The sequence below is a fragment of the Vipera berus genome (assembly GCF_964194415.1).
Source record: "Vipera berus genome assembly, chromosome: 4".
In the NCBI taxonomy this organism is placed as follows: Eukaryota; Metazoa; Chordata; class Lepidosauria; order Squamata; family Viperidae; genus Vipera; species Vipera berus.
The window spans coordinates 52,420,882-52,440,884 of NC_138206.1; the positions used below are offsets into that span (position 1 = coordinate 52,420,882).

Here is a 20,003-nt window from a genome sequence, read left to right on the forward strand (position 1 = left end):
TTAGAGCCCTTTCTGTGGGCACGCGTGCCGTCACCCCAGGCCTGCCTCCCCGCATGGCCCCCTCTTCACCAGCAGCCCCCCGAGAGGAGAGTCGCCCCTGAGCATGGCCCGCGCGGAGCAGCACAGCCAAGGACATGGCAGCTGGGCAGCGAGGACAAGAGTCCACCCTCGCGCCCTGTCACACACAGATGATGCTGCAAGCTGCAGGCGGATGGCATGGCCGCCATGGTGCTGCCGGGCCACCTGGGCGATCTACTGTGGCAGGCATGGATGCAGTGGGTGGTCCTGCAGGCAGGTGGGGCAGCAGGCAGGGGGCAGGCAGGGGTCAGAGCAAGGGTGGAGCGGGAACGGGTGGGCCGGGGGTGTTTTTTGGGCACTCGGCCTCTAAAAGGTTCGCCATCACTGTCCTAGTTTCAGGTTTAGAGGAGTTTTTTTTCAAGATCAGATCTATCCCACCTGGGCTCCAAAAATCCATGTGACTTCTGGATGGAAGCAATATTCGGTAAAACTTTGCTTCCATCTAGTGGTTATCTGGATTGCTGCTGCCCAGCCCAAACAAGATATCTTAAAAGGTCCTCTATTTCCTCCCATTCTCAACTACACCTGTGCTGAGATTGGTGGGTGAAACAGGCAAGAAAATGCAGAAACAGCAGCATTGAGATAAATTAGTTTTAACAATTAGATTTGTGTGAAGAAAGTTGTTAATTTATGCAAATACATCATTCATTTTTTTTGATAGCTAGATAAGTAGCTAAAACAAAATAAAAGGTAAAAACTGTTGGAAATTGCACCATCTCTTTGAACCTACGTTGTTTTGACCATTAGGGCCAATGACAAGAGACAGGTACAGCACTGATCTTCACACATTGCCCCTCTTTCTCACCTGGACTGCTCTTGTTAAATGAGTTTAAGGGCCAAAAGAGAATTTCAGTTTTCTCATGTTTCCCGCTTCTGAAGATATCGCAGAGGCTCTCCTATTTTATGTAATTCTTAATAAATCAAATATAATTAATCTCTTTTGCGATTAAGTGACATCTAATCTAAGTTCATATTCTGCATCCAAGACAATCTGAATACTTTTTAAAAAGCAGTTTGGCTACTTAGAATAATTGCTTAATATTCTTTTAGCACTTTGGATATTCTTTGGAGCATATATTTTAACAAGGGCACCTACTGAATTGAAATCTGAAACAAAAACCTGTATCAGGAATTTTACTAAAATACATACTAAGATCAACTTTGCTGTGAAACCTGCATAAGGTATAACAAACAATAGTGAGTGTGGACCTATATTTACAATAGTAATTTAGAAAAGTGTGCTCTAAGGTCTTATGGTAATCCATGGTTTCATCTGGCACTTAATATGGTAATCTATGTGGTAAGCTGTTGAAATATTTTTCTTATATGTCTAAAGATCATATAAACAGTAGCCATTTTATAAAAAGAAAATGCTAGCTCTTGCAATTTGACACAAATGGACACAGGTAACATATCTATGTAAAAACATATCATGCATAAAAAACAGCTGTTTTGGCTCTAGATAAAGAAATATTGGTTTAGCTATAAATAAGGAGGCATCTGCTTTATTTCTATTATAATGAAACCATTGTTTGTAATGATTCCATGATTGGCTAAATTTCTAAACTTCAGAAACCTATAAAAAAGGAAACAAAGAAAAGTGTTGCACTCCTGCCCATCCAAAGCAACTCGATAACTTTTGCTGAATAAACTTATTTTCACTCTCCGCGGATCACCGGTGTGTTTTATTGGACTCCTGGTTGGTACACATTGCAGGAAAAGCAAGGTGTTTTAATCCGTCTCATATTACTTTATATGACAAGATCTAATTGGCATCGCTTCCTCTATATCAGGAAGCTGTCGCAGACATTGCTCCAAATTTGACCAAATTTTTCCTTTCTTTTTCCTCCCTAAACCAACTTTCCTTATTAAAAGTCTTGAAACTGAATTTTTTATAACTTCTGTTGGTCTAATGAAGGGATTAAATTTGGATTTTTTTTCCTCACAGCCACTATAACTTCTACTGCTTTGAATGCTTTCTATATTTTATAAATGAAAAACTATACTAAAAGTTATTGACAATCTCCAGTCTGAAACACATTACACAGAATTTCTTGAGAGGCAGAAGTAGAGAAGCAATATAATGGTTAACCAACCACAATTTAGCAGTGTGTTAACCTACTCTTATTGCTAGTGGTACTTTAATTATTTACCAGAGCAATCAATATGCGTGTAAACTGAATAAATACATCGTGTTTGACACTACCCTTCAGATTATTCACTATTCATCATTCTACTGGAATCCAAATTGTTGTCAAGAGTCTTGAGGTCTGCCTATTGATTTATTGTATACTTAAATAAAGTATATTTAGCTTTATAATTCTATGTTAATGCTTAATTATGCCAGTGTGCCACTTTTGTGTGGTTTTCTTAACACAAATTTAATTGGAAATCTACCTATATAATTCTGAGTATATGTTTAGTGTGTTCTGTATTGAGCTGGTTGCCTTAATGTATTAAACATTAATCTTTTAATGTGTTATTTTTTCACCCACTCAAATCTTAGAAGTACAGTATATATAGTAGTTGCTTTAGTCTAAAGCCATGGAAAGAAATCCACTGAGATCAGCTGGCTTGTTGCAATGATTTTGAGAACAAGTATTGATACAAATATAATCAGGAATGACTTGTTTATAGATAATTGATCTTATTATATTGAATCAGATTAACTGATCTGGAGTATAATAGTCAATTCCAATCCTAACTGATCATATGCAAGTTCAACAAGTCCTTTCCACAAGGGAAAAATAACACTAAATATAATCAATCCATTTGTTGTTGTTGTTAGTTGCAAAGTCGTGTCCGACCCATCGCGACTCTATGGACAATGTTCCTCCAGGCCTTCCTGTCCTCTACCATCTTCTGGAGTCCATTTAAGCTCACGCCTACTGCTTCAGTGACTCCATCCAGCCACCTCATTCTCTGTCGTCCCCTTCTTCTATTGCCCTCAATCTTTCCCAGCATTAGGCTCTTCTCCAGTGAGTCCTTCCTTCTCATTAGGTGGCCAAAGTATTTGAGTTTTAGCTTCAGGATCTGGCCTTCTAAAGAGCAGTCAGGGTTGATCTCCTCTAGGACTGACCGGTTTGATCGCCTTGCAGTCCAAGGGACTCACAGGAGTCTTCTCCAGCACCATAGTTCAAAGGCTTCAATTCTTTGGCGCTCAGCCTTTCTTATGGTCCAACTTTCACTGCCATACATTGCAACTGGGAAGACCATAGCCTTGACTATATGCACTTTTGTTGACAGGGTGATGTCTCTTCTTTTTAGTGTGCTGTCTAGATTTGCCATGGCTTTCCTCCCCAGGAGCAAGCGTCTTTTCATTTCTTGGCTACAGTCCCCATCTGCAGTGATCTTGGAGCCCAGGAAAATAAAATCTGTCACTACCTCCATTTCTTCCCCATCTATTTGCCAGGAATTGAGAGGGCCAGATGCCATGATCTTGGTTTTCTTAATGTTTAGTTTCAACCCAAGTTTTGCACTCTCCTTCTTCACTCGCAACAAGAGGCTCTTTAGTTCCTCTTCACTTTCCGCCATTAGAGTGGTATCATCTGCATATCTTAGGTTGTTGATGTTTCTTCCGGCAATCTTAATTCCAACTTTTGATTCATCTAGCCCTGCCTTTCTCATGATGTGCTCTGCATATAAGTTAAATAGGCAAGGCGACAGTATACAGCCTTGCCGGACTCCTTTCCCAATTTTGAACCAATCAGTGGTTCCGTGTCCAGTTCTCACTGTTGCTTCTTGGTCTGCATATAGGTTTCTCAAGAGACAAATAAGATGGTCTGGTACGTCCATCTCTTTAAGGACTTGCCACAGTTTGTTATGATCCACACAATCAAAGGCTTTAGCATAGTCAATGAAGCAGAAGTAGATGTTTTTCTGGAACTCTCTAGCTTTCTCCATGATCCAGCGTATGTTAGCAATTTGATCTCTAGTTCCTCTGCCTCTTCGAAATCCATACCAACATTTTAATCAGACATCAAGTTTTCATATTCTTTACTTCCTTTGACTAAACGTTACATGAACTTAGTATGGCTAATCAGATTAATTTTTTAAAAAGTTTTCTTTAAAAAAATATCTTGATGATTACAAACTGGAGTTTCACCAATTTACCCAAGATGGGGTAAACATCTTGTGACTCAGGGCCCTATATAGCTCCCTGACCAAGCCCTGGGTGTTACTAAATTATAATTTCAATATGACAGTGTACATATGACTTTAATAAGATGACATCTTCACCATTTTTAATTAAATCAAAATTAGTTTTTTCCTGGAAGCACGGCCTTGCATAGTTTTTACCAACACTTCTTTATATGACAAAACATATGGAGCATAACATTAATATCAGCAGTAAAGGAGAGGTAATTTGAAAAGGCAGCTAGATCTAAAGAAGGGAAATAATTAAGGCAACTGAGCCATATTCTCAAGACATGTTGAGTCAGGTTATTAAAAAACCATTGTGTCCTTTAAACCCCCAAAAGAAGTCATGTCAATTCTCTTAAAGATAGATATCAGAGTTAAAGCAGCTTTCTTTATTTTTTCTTCCTGCCTTCCATCCTTTCTTATTCTATGTCTTCTGTGGATGAAGGGAAGTAATAAGAATGAAGAAAGGAAAATGTTAGCGAAGTAAAGAATCGTGCCAGCAGATTTTAAATTTAAGCACCTCTTGCAAGTGCCTGGATAAGTGTATGGGATTCTAGCTGTGACAACTGTTCTCAGATTAAACAAAGCAATTGTTGGAGAGCAAGGCTAGTCCTTTACCCCTCAGTAGCAAAGACTTAACTGAGCAAACACATTCTTGGTAAAGAAAGAACTCAAATGCTTTGCAAGAAGCTACTAGGCATGGATTTCTAATAGTAGCACTTTTCAATCACTGTTTGTAACATCTCTCCTCAGGTGAAACTATGGTTATCGGCAATGCTTTTTTTGTAAAAGAAAAAGGTGCCGGAACTCACACATGTCATACAACCCGCCTTGCCTACCCTAGAAGGTTCCATCCAAAAAAGGTGCCGGAACTCCGTTCTGAGCATTCTATGAGAAAAAAAAGCCCTGGTTATCGGATGTCCAGCAAAAGGAGGCCATGTCCTCTTTTTTATGTCCTCTGTCCAGCAGGTATAGCCTTAAAATGAAATATTGTTCACTATTTTTGCGTGTTTTATATATATACACACACACAGACACACACACACACACACATACCTACCTATAGGTATATAGGTCTTGGCGTATCCTACACGGGAAAAGACCCGAATACGCCAAGACACACACACACACACACACACACACATATATATATATATATATATATATCAGCTTCAATCCAGCCTCTTCGGATCTATGATTGGTATAGTCCTTAGCTCATGACTCATCATTCTAATTCTAATTAATTCTAATTCTTGCCTAACTTTTTTTTAAACTGCAGTTTTTCACTGTAATCTTTCTCACGGATACAAGAAAGTTAGTGGATCCTCTTTTTACCCCATTTGTCCTTCTTTCCTGTAGTCAATTCAGAGTCCTTCTGTTCTTGCTTTTGAAGGCCATGTTTAATCCTTTATCTTTCTTCCTGTAATTGATTTGAAGATATGTCTTGAAACATTGGCTTGTTGAAATAATCAGCCTCTTTTTATTTCCTTTTTTTTTCACTTTAACTTTCTTTTTGACTTTCATGGTCTTATTCATTCTTTGCCAAAGGAACCGAAGCATAATTCCAATATTAGTTGAGCCACTTTTAAAAAGTCATCCTTTTACAATAAGTCTGTTGTTTTAGTTTAGCGTGCCACAAAAACTGGGCTACAAACTGACTCTTTTATCCAACTATGATCGCTTATAATATGTATTTGTAAATTCTAAGCATCTCACATGACTTTCTTGGGAGCACACAGGGAGCAAGGAGATAGTGTTAGAAAAAAATGTCAACAGCTGTTACAAAACAAAAAGTTAGAAGCATGCCTTGACTCATGGGAAAGGAAAAAGTATTAGGAAGAGACTCAGGCTGGCTCCCCCAACTTCCTGGGGTATAAGGGGGTAAGAAAAGATAATGAGATTTGCAAGGTTCAGTTCATATAGTCCAGACATGTCAAACACAAGGCCCGGGAGCCAGATCCGGCCCGCGAAGTGGTTTCATGTGGCCCGCGAAGCCATCCTGGAAACAGTGAGGGAACGGCCCCCACTGCCTTGGCCCTGGCCCAGAGACCCTCCTTCTGCCAGAGACCCTCAGATCTGTCCCACTCCTGCCCAGGCCCCCATAGGCACCCTTGATGCGAACGATGTAGAGCTGGCCACACCCACCCAGTAGGCCATACGCACTCTAGCCACACCCACCCAGTAGGCCACGCCCACCCTGGCCATACCCACCCGGCCCCCTGAGGGCAACCGCAATGCTGATGCGGCCCTCAATGAAATTGAGTTTGACACCCCTGATATAGTCTATCATAATGAAATATAGTTCTTTTTTATGGAGTCTGTTTCCTCATATGTCCATCTTAAAAGGCTGACAGAAGGATCAATGAAAAATACTGAATAAGAAATGTACATTTGATGTATTAAACATTTTTATTTATTTTTGCATTTTTAAGTGAATCTTGAAAGATTTTAGAGGACTTACATGCTTAAAATATTAATATCATATTATAAAAAAGCATCTGTAAACAACAACATATCATCCAGTTCAACCAACCCCACCCAAATGTCAATCACCTCCCATAATGTAGCATCCTGCGTTCCAAAATATCTGTAGAAGATCACTGCCTTTTTTTGGCCTTCTTAAAGAATAATACACTGCCAAGATAAAAATAAAAAAAATCTAGAGGTTATCATGGCAGTTCTTTTGCAATCTTTCTTTAGCTTTGGTTTTGCTTCATATAGTTATGTTGGCCTTTCATTATTTTCTAAAAAGATGGAGGTGAAAGCATGTCATGATAAAGAAGGAATAGATTTTCTGTTTCTTTTCTTGTTTATTGTTTTTATGAACATCCAGCTCCAAAATATACAAATACTTATTTTTCTGGCATTTTGACATCTTAATGAAGATACTAATCAACTGACTTCTCCCTTTTTCTGATGGAACATCATGGCTATTTTGGAGAGAATGAGAGAGAAATAGGAGAAATTTCTAATGTATGATGGATTTTAGAGACCAAGATAGCAAGCTAGCATTCACATGGGTATAAGTAGGAAATAATAAGGTATTTAATATGGCTTACTCCTAGCATGAATTATTTCAAATGAGAATGAAGTTTTAAAGGTAAAATTAAGCCAAGACAATTAAAAAAATGAGATCTGAAGAAAGACTTGAAGAAAAAGAAAGTTCACACCAATGAACAAGTAATTCTTGACTTCCAAATGCTGTAGTTTAAGTAAATAGCTTTGAAGAATGCTGAAGAGCTCTTCATAATGTACATCAAAACAACAAACAAAAACCTTGGCCCAGGAGAAAGGGCGTACAATTACTAACATGTGTGCCAAGGTATGAAGGTTGTATCTTGTTTTATTGGTTTTGTTAGGAGCTATCTAGGATTAGTATAATGTACTGTGGTATAGTAAAGGTAAAGGTTCCCCCGCACATGTGTGCTAGTCGTTTCCAACTCTAGGGGTCGGTGCTCATCTCCGTTTCGAAGCCGAAGAGCCAGCGCTTGTCTGAGGACGTCTCCGTGGTCATGTGGCCGGCATGACTAGACGCCAAAGGCGCACGGAACGCTGTTACCTTCCCACCGCAGTGGTCCCTATTTTTCTACTTGCATTTTTACGTGCTTTCGAACTGCTAGGTTGGCAGAAGCTGGGACGAGTAACAGGCGCTCACGCTGCTACGCGGCACTCGGAATTCAACCCGCCAAACTGCCGATCTTCTGATCGACAAGCTCAGCGTCCTAACCCACTGAGCCACCGCGTCCCTTTGTGGTATAATACATTACAGTAAAAAATTAATCATATTCCATAGCATTATATAAGGCAGCCATATCAGTCTTCTAAACAAACAAAGATATAATAAATGACAGAAAATATTTTTACAGGTAGTTCTTGGTTTATGAGCATAACTGACCCCAGAATTACAGTTGTAAGTCATTGTGGTCATTAAGTGAGTTATCATGTGACCCTACCCAATTTTATGAATTTTTTGTGGCAGTCATTAAGGAAATGCAGCAGTTGTTAAACACACTAGACATTAACATAGCAGTTGTCAAGCAAATATCCATTTTACCAAATAGGCATATTTTTTTGCCAAAAACCAGCAAAAGATGTCCAAAATTACAGTCATGTTATCACAGGATGCTGCAAATAGCCATAAAGGTGAGCCATTTGCCAAACACCCAAAATGAGATCACATGACTGGAGAGGGTGGCAATCATAACTTCAAACAATCATTATCCAACCAGTCATAAGCCAAGGACTACCTGTAATATATTTATGACCCAATACTTTGAAAAATTAGTCCAACTGTCTCTAGCAGTAATAACAGTGCTAGAGGTAAAATCTTGGGTGGGGGGGAAATGTAGTGTACAGGTAAATGACCAGTTACCTCTCACCCAAAACATTATCTTCCATCATGAAGGAACACTGCTACAGGGTAGGATTGTTTCAGTATAAGCCCAAGTACTTAAGTGTTTTAATGCAGAAGTTTTCAAATACTTAAAAATATTTCTTAAGAATGATTTTTGTTGGCTAATTCTTAGTGCTACCAAGTAGAGGTTTCAGTTTTTTTCTTCTATGACTATCTTTCCAAATAAGGAAGAAAGTTACTAATGGTAGAAAACATAGAGAGACATAAATGGAAAACAATCTTACTCAATAAGACAGAATGTTTACATTAAAAGACTCATCTGAAAATTTCTTGGCTTTACTTCCTTATTTATTTTTTGTAAGTAGGAAAACGGGAAAAGGGAGAACATACTGATGGAATTGAAATGTGGACTTTTCATTCCATTTTATGTATAAAGTAAGACAATTGCGCAATAAAATCCTCATTTGGAAATGCTGACTTTCCTCATTTTATGCTAAAAAAAAAGAGTAAAGGTTTCCGCTGTCCAATCATGTCCCACTCTAGCGGTCGGTGCTCATCTCCGTTTCCTAGCTGAGGGAGCCAGCATTGTCCGAAGACACTTCCATTGTCATGTGGCCGATATGACTATATACCGAGGCATCTGCAACACTGTTACCGTCTCATCAAAATGGCACCTATTTATCTACTCACATTTGCATGCTTTCAAACTGCTAGGATGGCAGGAGCTGGAGCAAGAAGGGGAGCTCACACAGTACTTAAGCCTTGGATTACATTCTCAAATGCTCTGGCAAATATGCTTGTAAATTTTTAAAGCCTTATTTTACTCAAACATATTTTCTTCCTTATGACATGTTTATCTAAGGTATTTTCTCCATCTTTTTACAGCTGGATTTCTAATTGATATCATTATCATGATTAACAAAGTGGTAGACTACATCACAGCACTACAAATTGTATTAGCATTCTTCATTTTGTTCTGCACTGTAGATTTGTCCAGGGTAAAAGCTCATCATAAGACTGAAGATCCTTCATTAACTTCAGCCAACATAGTACGTCCAGTTTTGTTTCTAGTCTTAAAGAGGTCCTTTTCATTTCTGGTAAGAGGTTGGATAAAATGTTGATGATTGTTTGACTCTACTACTACAATAATAGTAGCTATTGCAGGTATAGAAGTAAAGTGGAAGACAGGACATACAGCTAGAACAACACCAAAAAAACAGCAGTAATTGTATAAAGGCAGAAGGGGTTTTGGTAGGAAAACTTTCAAGTGGCAGAAGGATGTATTGGCACATTTCCAGACCTTTGGGCACAAATTGTATAGCATATACTAGATGACCTCCAAGGTCCATCATCATCATCATCATCATCATCATCATCATTATTACTATTATTAAATTTGTTCATATAAAGCAATATAAAGACAAAAATGATCTAGGACAACTAATATAAATAAATAAACTAGGCCAAAAAATTCTAGGACCAAAATAATGAATTTGCATAAAGTGAGGGAACTACTGAGTTCAACACTTAATAATTTTAGATTGTTTTTCTTGACTCTTCAAAAGTTGTAACATAAATATTGTGTTTTAAGAAATTCATAAGTCAAATTATTAAAGTTTAGGATGAAAAATAAGAAGTTTCCTTGTCTATTCAGTGATAGAGGATGAACCGTCACAGCAATTTTTGATGTTAGAAACTGTAAAATGAAATGACATTTTAAAATGTAGTACCATAAAACTATTTGGCATGTAGTATTCAGATTTCTCTTGCTCTTGTGTCACATGTTCTAGGGTTTATGGAAATATCTATAGTCGTTGTACATGGTATTTTTTATATGGAAAGTTTGAGACAAGCACTCTTTTTAAAAGGAATTGGAGGAGAAAATAAGCAATACCTAAGATTAAACTGCTATTTCAAGGTGAAATAATAAGATATCATTTAAAGAAAGGGTTAGGGTACCATCCTCTTCAGGACAAAAAATATCAACAGAGCAAATCATCCCACTATTTAGCAAATGATTTTCTACTTTACTACAGGTAGTCCTCAACTTACAACCACAACTGAGCCCAAAATTTATGTTGCTAATTGAGTTTTGCCCCATTTTATGACTTTTCTCACCCCATTTGTTAAGTGAATCACTCCAGTCCTTAAATTAGTAACACGGTTGTTAAGTGAATCTGGTTTCCCCATTAACTTTGCTTGCCAGAAGGTTCTCAGAAGGGGATCCCATGACTCCGGAACACTGCAACCATCATAAATGTGAGTCAATTGTCAAGCATCCGAATGTAAATCACACGACCCCAGGGATGCTGCAACGGTCATAAGTGTGAAAAATGGTCATAAGTAACTTCGAATGGTCACTAAATGAACTGTTCTAAGTCGAGGACTACCTGTACTAAGGTCACCTGCACAATGAATGGATGACAATATAACAGAGAGAAGTCTCACAATTTTTGTGTTCCCTTCAATAGTGTCCAAATTCTTGGAGACTGCCTGGACAAGTTCCTGCAATTTTCTGGACCAGGATTTTTAGAAGAGGTTTGCCATTGCTTTCTTCTTAGGCTTGAGAGAAAGTGACTGGCCCCAGGTCACCCGGCCAGCTTTGTCCCTAAGGCCAGACTAGAACTTATGGTCTCTGATACCTTCCACTGGCTCTCTGTATTATTTTTACTCTCTATATAACTTTTAAGCTATTTGAAAATGGTAATAAAACGCAACCTCTGAGGCAGCGTTTCTCAATCTTGGCAGCTTGAAGAGGTGCGGACTTCAACTCCCAGAATTCCAAAGTCAGCTGAGCGGGCATTTATGTTCGATGCTGCACCACACGAAGCCTGCGAACAAAACACAACCCTGGCGTTTTCCAAATCAGCAGAGGAGCCTCGGTTCCTTTAATCTTTCTCGCTGGTTGCGTAAGGGGGGAAAAAAACACACACACACACACAAGTTTTCGGCTCACAGATTGGCCTCGTCGTCCCGCCGCGGAGGCAGGCCCTAAAAGCTCAACAAAGCTTCGTGATTGGGAGGAAGAGAAAGCCCGGAGGCTATAAAACGCGGATGAAAAGGGGGCGTCGCGCAAGCGCTCGGGTGAGAGGGTATTTGCAGTGCGGGAGAGGCCGCTGCGAACGAAGACATGGCGAAGGACATGGCGTCGCGGAAAGCGGTTTGCATTCTCGTTCCCGATCCCACCAGAGAGGGCAACGTCAGCGGCGTCATTTACTTTGAACAGAAAGTAAGGCTTGACTCTCTGTTTATTGTTAAGAAAAGGGGGCTTTTCTTTTTTCTCCTTTCGCTGTAGGGAGCGTAAATTGGAAGGGCTGCGTAGTAGTCCTGCCCGTTGGAAGAAACTGCGGCTTGGAAGTCCCTGGCCGGCTTTTTTTTGGTAGGCTGTTATTTCCCGGGCTCAAATGCTTGAGCCGAAGAGGATGTCTCAGATAAGCGGGTTACTATTGCAAGTTGAGACCTGGTGCAGCCTGGGCTCCTGTTCTTTCGGGAGAAGCTCTGCTGTGAGCCCCATGGATTTCTTCTATAATTGCGGAAGGTTGCAGAAATCAGGTTAACTAATCTGGATTCATTGCACAACTCTGCGGTTGCAGGCGAAACTTCGATTCCTACTTTATCCTGATTTGCCCTTGATCTGTTTAGATTTGGCTCGGTTAAGGTTGTAGAGCAGTAGTAGTAGTAGTTATGAAATACCAGATAAGGTGTCAGAAACTGGTTGAGATGTTATTCTGCACAAAGGCAAAGAAAAGTTTTGGGGGTTTTTTTTAAAGAAAAAAATAGCGTATTGCTGGGGGAAATAAAATATTTTTTTAATTCTTGCTCAGTTCTATCATGCCATTTTTACCTCTATTTTCTTTGCCTTTGTGCAGAATAACACCTGGACCAGTGAAACTAATTGAGGTTCTGATTTTTCTATCTTTTGGTTTCCAGTGAAAATAACTTCCTCAAAAACTCAGAGCATCTCTCTCTGTTCTTCATTCTGTAATAAAGGAGAGGCATATGTTCCAGATTTATTTAATCATCTCTATAAAAAATAATTGCTGAGTCACAGTTTTAGAAGAGGACCTTTGACTGCTTTTGAAGGGGGGAAAGGCAGTGTGGGTTTTGAGTTCTCACTGGACAAACAGGTTTCGCAACCTCTGCCTATTCATAAATAAAAAAACAATATAAAGATTATGTGTGGGTGCTCAGTATACATCTACCATGGGAAACTGAAATGGAGATGAGGTGGATTATTGTAGATCTTTTTTGTATTCTATTTAGAAAATACTAGATCAGATTGGTCTTTTATCATACATTTTTTTATTTTATTTTATTTATTTTTATTTATTTTAATCCCATTTATATCCCGCCCTTCTCCGAAGACTCAGGGCGGCTTACAATCTAAGCACAAATGAAATGTGCTTAGCAATAGCCTTCATTCTATGTATATGCCTGCTTATTAGGGCTTTCGCCCCCCCCCCCCAGCAGCATTTTACAAAGTCAGTTTATTGCCCCCAACAATCTGGGTCCTCATTTTACCTACCTCGGAAGGATGGAAGGCTGAGTCAACCTTGAGCCTGGTGGGACACGAACCTGCACTAATTGCAGGCAGCTGGTGTTACTTAAGGAGGCATTAGCCCACTGCTCCACCAAGGCTCTTACATACTGTACATAGCTTGTTTACTTATTTAATAGATTGCATCAGCTTTGTATGTACTTTAATTATGTATGTGGTAATGCTGGCATAATTTTTAGCGATAGCTGTTTTAAAGTGTGGCAAAGGAGAAATGCTTTGAAATATTTGAATCAATTCTGATCAGTAAAATTTACTGTTTGCAGAATGGTTTCAAACACTTGTAGTGGTGGCAGTTGAAGATTTACACAATAGAGCATTTTTTTCAATTGTTTTGTTTGATTTTTGGAAATGTATTTGTTCAGACCTAAGCATTCAATGGACATTTTGCTTTTAACATTGTGACATAGTCATATACATTTATCCTTCATTCCCAATAATATTTTTGTGAATTTATGTGTTGAAATCAAAAGGTACTTGTTTATAGAAAACTAAAGCTATTTTAGAAAAGAAACATTAACCATACTTTGTCAAATTAAAATATTCTCCTTAGTTTTACGTAACACACAAGCTTTTACCTTAATTGTAAATAGTTTTTGGAAATCACTTTGGTACATATGTATTAGATAAAACATGATTTCTGTGTGGTATCAGTTACCTTAATTGGGTCTGATTCTCAGACTGGATAAATCCCTGTAAGGGATTTAGTAAGGTTTGTCTTAGTAAGGTTTGTCAAAAATGGTTTGTCATTGCCTCCTTCCTAGAACTGACAGAAAGTGACTGGCCCAAAGTCACCCAGCTGACTTTGCACCCAAGTTGAGACTAGAATTCTGGTTTCTAGCAAAGTGGCTCTCAACTGATATGATTAATTTCTTATAGTTGGGTGTTAGTGATGCTATACTTTCTTTTGCATCAGGTCAACATCTCATGCTTTTAATTTGATGCTGCAGTATGTTAACTCTTGGGGGGGGGAGTCTCCGAAGTGAATAAGTAACAACTGCCACTGATGAAATACTTGCATTAATGATTATCTAAATCAGACATGTCAAACACAAGGGGGGGGGCGAATCCAGCCCACGAAGTGGTTTCATGTGGCCCGCGAAGCCATCCTGGAAACAGTGAGGGAACAGCCCCCTCTGCCTTGGCCCTGGCCCAGAGACCCTCCTTCTGCCAGAGACCCTCAGATCTGTCCCACTCCTGCCCAGGCCCCCATAGGCACCCTTGATGCGAACAACGTAGAGCTGGCCATGCCCACCCAGTAGGCCATACGCACTCTAGCCACGTCCACCCAGTAGGCCACACCCACCCTGGCCATACCCACCCGGCCCCCTGAGGGCAACCGCAATGCTGATGCAGCCCTCAATGAAATTGAGTTTGACACCCCTGATCTAAATAACCAAAGAACAATTACAAACTTTCAGATAATTTCTAAAAGAATCTGTGAAATAAACTTACCCCTTGATTGTGGATGTTGCACATCTATTAAACAGTTACGGTAATTAAAATGCCTTTCTTTGGATTTTGGGTGCTGGGAATAGTGTAACAGGTTACATTACTGTTGGACTACATAGGTAATCTAGTCTTTGGAAGTGGAGGCATTTAGAGTATATGACATACTTGCCATCTTTGGCCAATTTCTAAAATCTAAGGGTCAAACCTGTTTTAAAAAATCCCAGAAGAGATTGGTAAAACAGATCTCTTCTTAATGAAGTTCTTAGAACTTTACATTTTTGGTTGTCATCAAATTAGGTGGAATTTTAATAAACTCCATAGGATAATTAAATTTAAAGTAGTTTGTAGCAGAACGTTCATAACTGCCAACAATTCAAGCCTTTCCAAGTGTTTAATCTCTCCTTTAACATATGCAGAGGAGTACACTATCTCTTGGCTTCAGACTTTGACATGCCTCAGGAGCTTATGCTTTTGCCAAATTCCTTGTCCATCTGATATTTTAAAATACTCCTTTTTATTAATTACAGTGTGGTAAGCTGCAATATTACAAAGCTTTTGATAAGAATGTGGTATTCCTAAAAAGTTACCCTTGAAAAATAATAGGCAATTACAGCCTGGTGTTTTGTTTGAAAATGCCAAACACCCCCCCCCCTCCACACACACACACACACACAAAAGTAATCAAGAAAAACTGGGATGGTAGAGAGAGAGGGTTCACTGTGGTTTAACCTGACTATCCAAACCCACCATTATGAAAACTATCTCCCTATTTGAAGAGACCAAAAATCAAGTTTGTTAAAAGGAAGTGATATCTGGTAATCTTTAATAGACTTTTGCTGATTATGACTGAACAAGGATGTTTTAAGGATTTGTTTATTGATAAGAGATGGGCTTTGGAGATCATTTGTATTTTAAGAGAAGGTAATAAGTTAACCAAAATTATTTACGGTATAATGAAGAGGAAGTCATTTCTTTATATATTATTTTTTAAATAATATTACCACAAAGGTTGCCTGCCAAGATTGAGAAAAATTGAAACAGGTGTTTCATACTATAGATATTAACAAATATATGCATATGCTTGTTAATATCATATACCTCTGTTGGTTGTGGCACTGAGAATGTGCGCATTAAAATCAAGTATACAGTACACATTTTGAAATAACTAATCCTGCTATGTGGCAGAACAGCATCCTGTTTGGGGTTATAGATATGTGTGCATTCATCATGCAATTTTCAATGTATTGTTTGATTTGGTCTGTTAATTTGGATTCCAATTCTATATAAGGACATTTTTTCTAAATTCCTATTAAATTACTGTCTAAATGAGGAACAATTTTAATTCTGCATATTTAAGATCGTTTTGTGAAATTGCTGTTTGAATATTATTGTGCAATTTTTTTAATATTTCAGGGTGATGGGGATGTAATTGTTAAAGGAAGAATTCAAGGATTGTCTCCAGGGAAACATGGTTTCCACGTCCATGAATTTGGAGATAACACAACTGGTAACATTTTTGTGCTAAAACTTTTCTGATAACTATGAATACAGATTGTAATCCTAAAGCTATGAATAATAGATAAATGCCCAAGATTGTTTTTCATTTAACTTTGAAATGAAAGAAATGAAATTCATCTAGTGATAGGTGTTAAATGCTTTTCATATTGTGGATAGAGACAAACAATTATTTTAGAATTCAAATGGTAGATTTCTTATATATCCTAATAAGAATGCTTATAGTTTGTATATGTTATATAGAATATATACATGGAACCATCTTAAATATCTATAAGTTTTTCTGTGAGGTTTATTTTTAAAGCTATCCTTGTTAACTTATTATTATTGTGTATGTTACAGGATGTACCAGTGCAGGTCCTCACTTCAATCCTGAGGGGAAAACTCACGGTGGGCCACAGGATGAAATAAGGTGTGTATAGAAAAATTTCCTCCTAGGTGTGATTTAAAGGAAACTTCTGGTGGAGTGGGCTTGTGCACTTTGCAAGTCCACCTTTCTAATTCTTTAACTTGAGGTTAGATATATGTGTTATCTTTGAAGCTTTCCAAAGAATTTCCCAGAGTGTTAATAGTCACAGGTACTAAGAGTATAGCTATTCAAAATGTTTGAAAGAGATGCTTTGCATAGCTCATTCATGTAAAAGAAGCAGCGCTCTTGGAAGGGTTAAAGCTGCTTCACACAGACTGTTTTCAAAACTGTTTCTGCAGGTGTGCATGTTCCCGGTGACTTGGCTCACAATCTCAGAAATGTTATCTGCGCGTGCACGTGCAAGATAGAAGTAAAAGTCTATGAATCCCTAAAGCTTTGTGCAGTGGTCCTATCACTAGTTTGTTGTTTTATCTCTCTTCGTTATCTCTTCAGTTATTAATTTTGTAGATTCTGCTTAAGACCTTTTTTTAGCTGCTTTTTGTACTTTATGGGCACACCTGCTTCCTTCAGTAACCTAGCTTCTTCCTATCTTATTGTGTTCTCCAGCTTTTGACTTCGCCACCTTTCTCTCTTAAAAAACACTTGCTTTAAATCTCAGCCATAAATATTGTGTCCTAAAGACGGTAACTGATGTAATTCTCCAACTAAGAGGTTTTTACGGATTAAAAGTACAGGTAGTCCTCAATTTAAGACCACAGTTGAGCCCAAAATGTCTGTTGCTAAGCAAGACAGTTGCCCCATTTTATGACCTTTCTTGCCACAGCTGCTAAGTGAATCACTGTGGTTGTAAAGTTAAGTGAATCTGGCCTCCCCCTTGACTTGACTTGTAAGAAGGTCCCAAAAGATGATCAAATGACTCGGGGACACTGAAACCATCATAAATATGTGTCAGTTGCCAAGCATCTGAATTTTTATCATGTAACCATGGGGTTGCTGCAATGGTGGTAAGGGTGAAATGTAGCCATAAGTCACTTTTCAGTGCTGCTGTAACTTTGAACAATCACTAAACAAACTGTTGTAAGTCGAGGACTACCTGTAGTCATTCTGGGGATGGGGTATAATTTTGATAAGTAAATGAATAAATACATTGATTTTTCACCAGATCGTATTAAATGAACAGGGGTTCTTTCCTTAGTAATCTTGTTCAGAGGCACCAAGCTAGAATGTTTAGAATATTTCTGTATGAACTCGTTTGAAGACGTAGCAAGAGATTTGTGCTTCATACAGTTTATTCAGCATTGCCAAAAATAAAAATACAGTTACTACTTGAACAAGCAAAATACAGCCGTACAATTAAAGGCATCAGTACTTGTATACACATGAATTATAATGAAAATATCAATTTGTAATTGTAGCTATATATTACAAATAGATCCCAGCAGAACTTTTCAGGACATTCTGGAAGCTTGTATAGTTATAAATTCTGTCATTAACAGCTGCTACTTTTTTTTAAGAATTGCGCAAAAGGAGATCCAGTATTTTGATCATGATAACAGTGTAAAAAAGGCAATGGCTGCCATAGGAAAACTTTAAACAGCTAGCATTGTATTTGGCATTGAAGTATACTTAGATTATTTTTACAAATGAAGCCTTAAGACTAATGTTACGGGCTTTTAGGTGTAACTGGATATTGCATTTGTGAAAGATTCTGTTTACAGCAAATTTTAAATGATTAATATCTAAATATTGACTAATATTGTTAAGAGTATTATTAGCTGGCTATAGTATTTCTAACAGTTGACTACAATTGAATGATCGCAAAAACTGATCAACATGACTTTTCATGCTTGAAAACAGCTGTATGGCGGTATTATTGTAGAAAATTATGTATAAAAGACATTATTGGTCAGGTTTTATTGTTAACTGTGAAATAACTGTATTCCAGGCATGTTGGTGATCTTGGAAATGTGACTGCAGATGGGTCAGGTGTTGCAGAGGTGTCAATGGAGGACAAATTTATTTCCCTCTCAGGACCACATTCAATTATTGGACGTTCTATGGTGGTATGGGAATTTATTTTTTTATTCTGGCTTTCACTCAACCTTTGTAAATTGAGTGACCTTTATAAGCATTTTTTAAAAAAATCTGTAAACCCAGAATTTTTAGGTGATAATTAGCAGGGACTTATGTGTAAAACAGTTGATATGGAACCCATTGACTAGACCTAGGCGATAGCACCCTTAAGTCCAGATTTCTTGATGTCTTGGTATAAATTCTAGATGAAGAAATATCCAGTAGAGATCCCTAATATAAGATACAATTCTGCATATGCATAAGTTTTCAGATTAATTGGCACAGAAAGCTGTTCCTGTACACTAGGGATATTGAACATGTGGCTATTCATAAGGTTATAGTTGCCAGTGGCCCAAATCAAGGCTGCCCAGTAACAAAGAATGCTATGAGATGTAATTCACCAGCACATGGAGAAAACTATCCAGATTTGGTAGTTGTATTATGAGCATATAGGAATAACCACACAACGCTGAAGGCAGTAATCCTTTTGATCCCATAATTGCATTTATCTAGAACCTCAGTATACATTTTGATACATACTATGATGGCTCATCATATTTCTCATGAGGCCTGCTTTCCCTGCAACAAGATTGCTCAGTACCTTGTAAGCATTTTATGTTCATGTTGGAGCAAAGGATATGTCAGCATCTTAACTAATTTTAACACTGTTAAACTAATAGACGCTTTCTTCTTCATACTAAGATAGGGTAGAATGTGTAATTTCTTGTAGGCATTTATAACTCAACAAAGGTACGGGGTTGTGTTTTTTTTTAAAAAAAAACACCCTGAAAATTGAGAATAAAATTCCAGTTTTATTAACTAATAGCATTGACCTGAACTTGTTGATTTGTGCCTTTTAGGTTCATGAAAAAGAGGATGATCTGGGTAGAGGAGGAAATGAAGAGAGCTTGAAAACTGGAAATGCTGGTGCTCGCCTAGCTTGTGGGGTGATTGGACTAGCTAAAGCATAAAGTACTTCTATGAGTGATAATGAATAGAAGCATTACAGTATGTGGAATATAAATGTGTCTGTAGAATTACCAATTACTGGGCTTTGTTATGGTTTGAAAAAGAATCTTATGGTTGTATTAAGCTAGAATTTAAGCTGACAAGTCTTGTTCTGTTTACCTTTTTATCTGTTATTAAAGTGCTGTAAAACACAAATGCAGAGTATTGGTATTGTACGGATGTTGAGTGCATTTTTTTAAAAAAAAAGATAAGGGAAATGCTTTGGACATCTCAAATCGCTCTAATGCTGTGTTCTCAGCTAGTTTGACAATCCTATTCTTTAAAAATCTGGCAAATTCTTATTTTAGGTTTTATCTAATTAGTAAATCAAGCCTGGTCACTGGAGACCACATACTCCAAATATACATCCAAATTAATTTTTTATATAGAACTGTTGCTGTTTGCTATGGGATGTGGTTTAAAATGTTAAATTTTACAAGAAACCAAATAAAATA

At 38.0% G+C, this 20,003-nt stretch overlaps 1 protein-coding gene across 1 annotated transcript; it reads left to right on the forward strand.

Annotated features, from left to right (window-relative positions):
* Positions 1–11,515: 11,515 nt before the first annotated feature.
* On the forward strand, positions 11,516–19,739 carry SOD1 (superoxide dismutase 1). Its single transcript, XM_081326322.1, has 5 exons — positions 11,516–11,804; positions 15,996–16,089; positions 16,440–16,509; positions 18,413–18,530; positions 19,401–19,739. Exons 1-5 carry the CDS (start codon positions 11,706–11,708, stop codon positions 19,509–19,511), a joined length of 492 nt encoding a protein of 163 aa, XP_081182448.1. The 5' UTR covers positions 11,516–11,705; the 3' UTR covers positions 19,512–19,739.
* Positions 19,740–20,003: the final 264 nt, after the last annotated feature.

Coding starts and splice junctions, on each gene's coding strand:
- SOD1 (XM_081326322.1), top strand. CDS start 11,706: ATGGCGAAGGACATGGCGTCGCGGAAAGCGGTTTGCATTCTCGTTCCC. Junction 16,090..16,439: donor ATTTGGAGATAACACAACTG/GTAACATTTTTG, acceptor TGTATGTTACAG/GATGTACCAGTGCAGGTCCT. Junction 18,531..19,400: donor TTATTGGACGTTCTATGGTG/GTATGGGAATTT, acceptor TGTGCCTTTTAG/GTTCATGAAAAAGAGGATGA.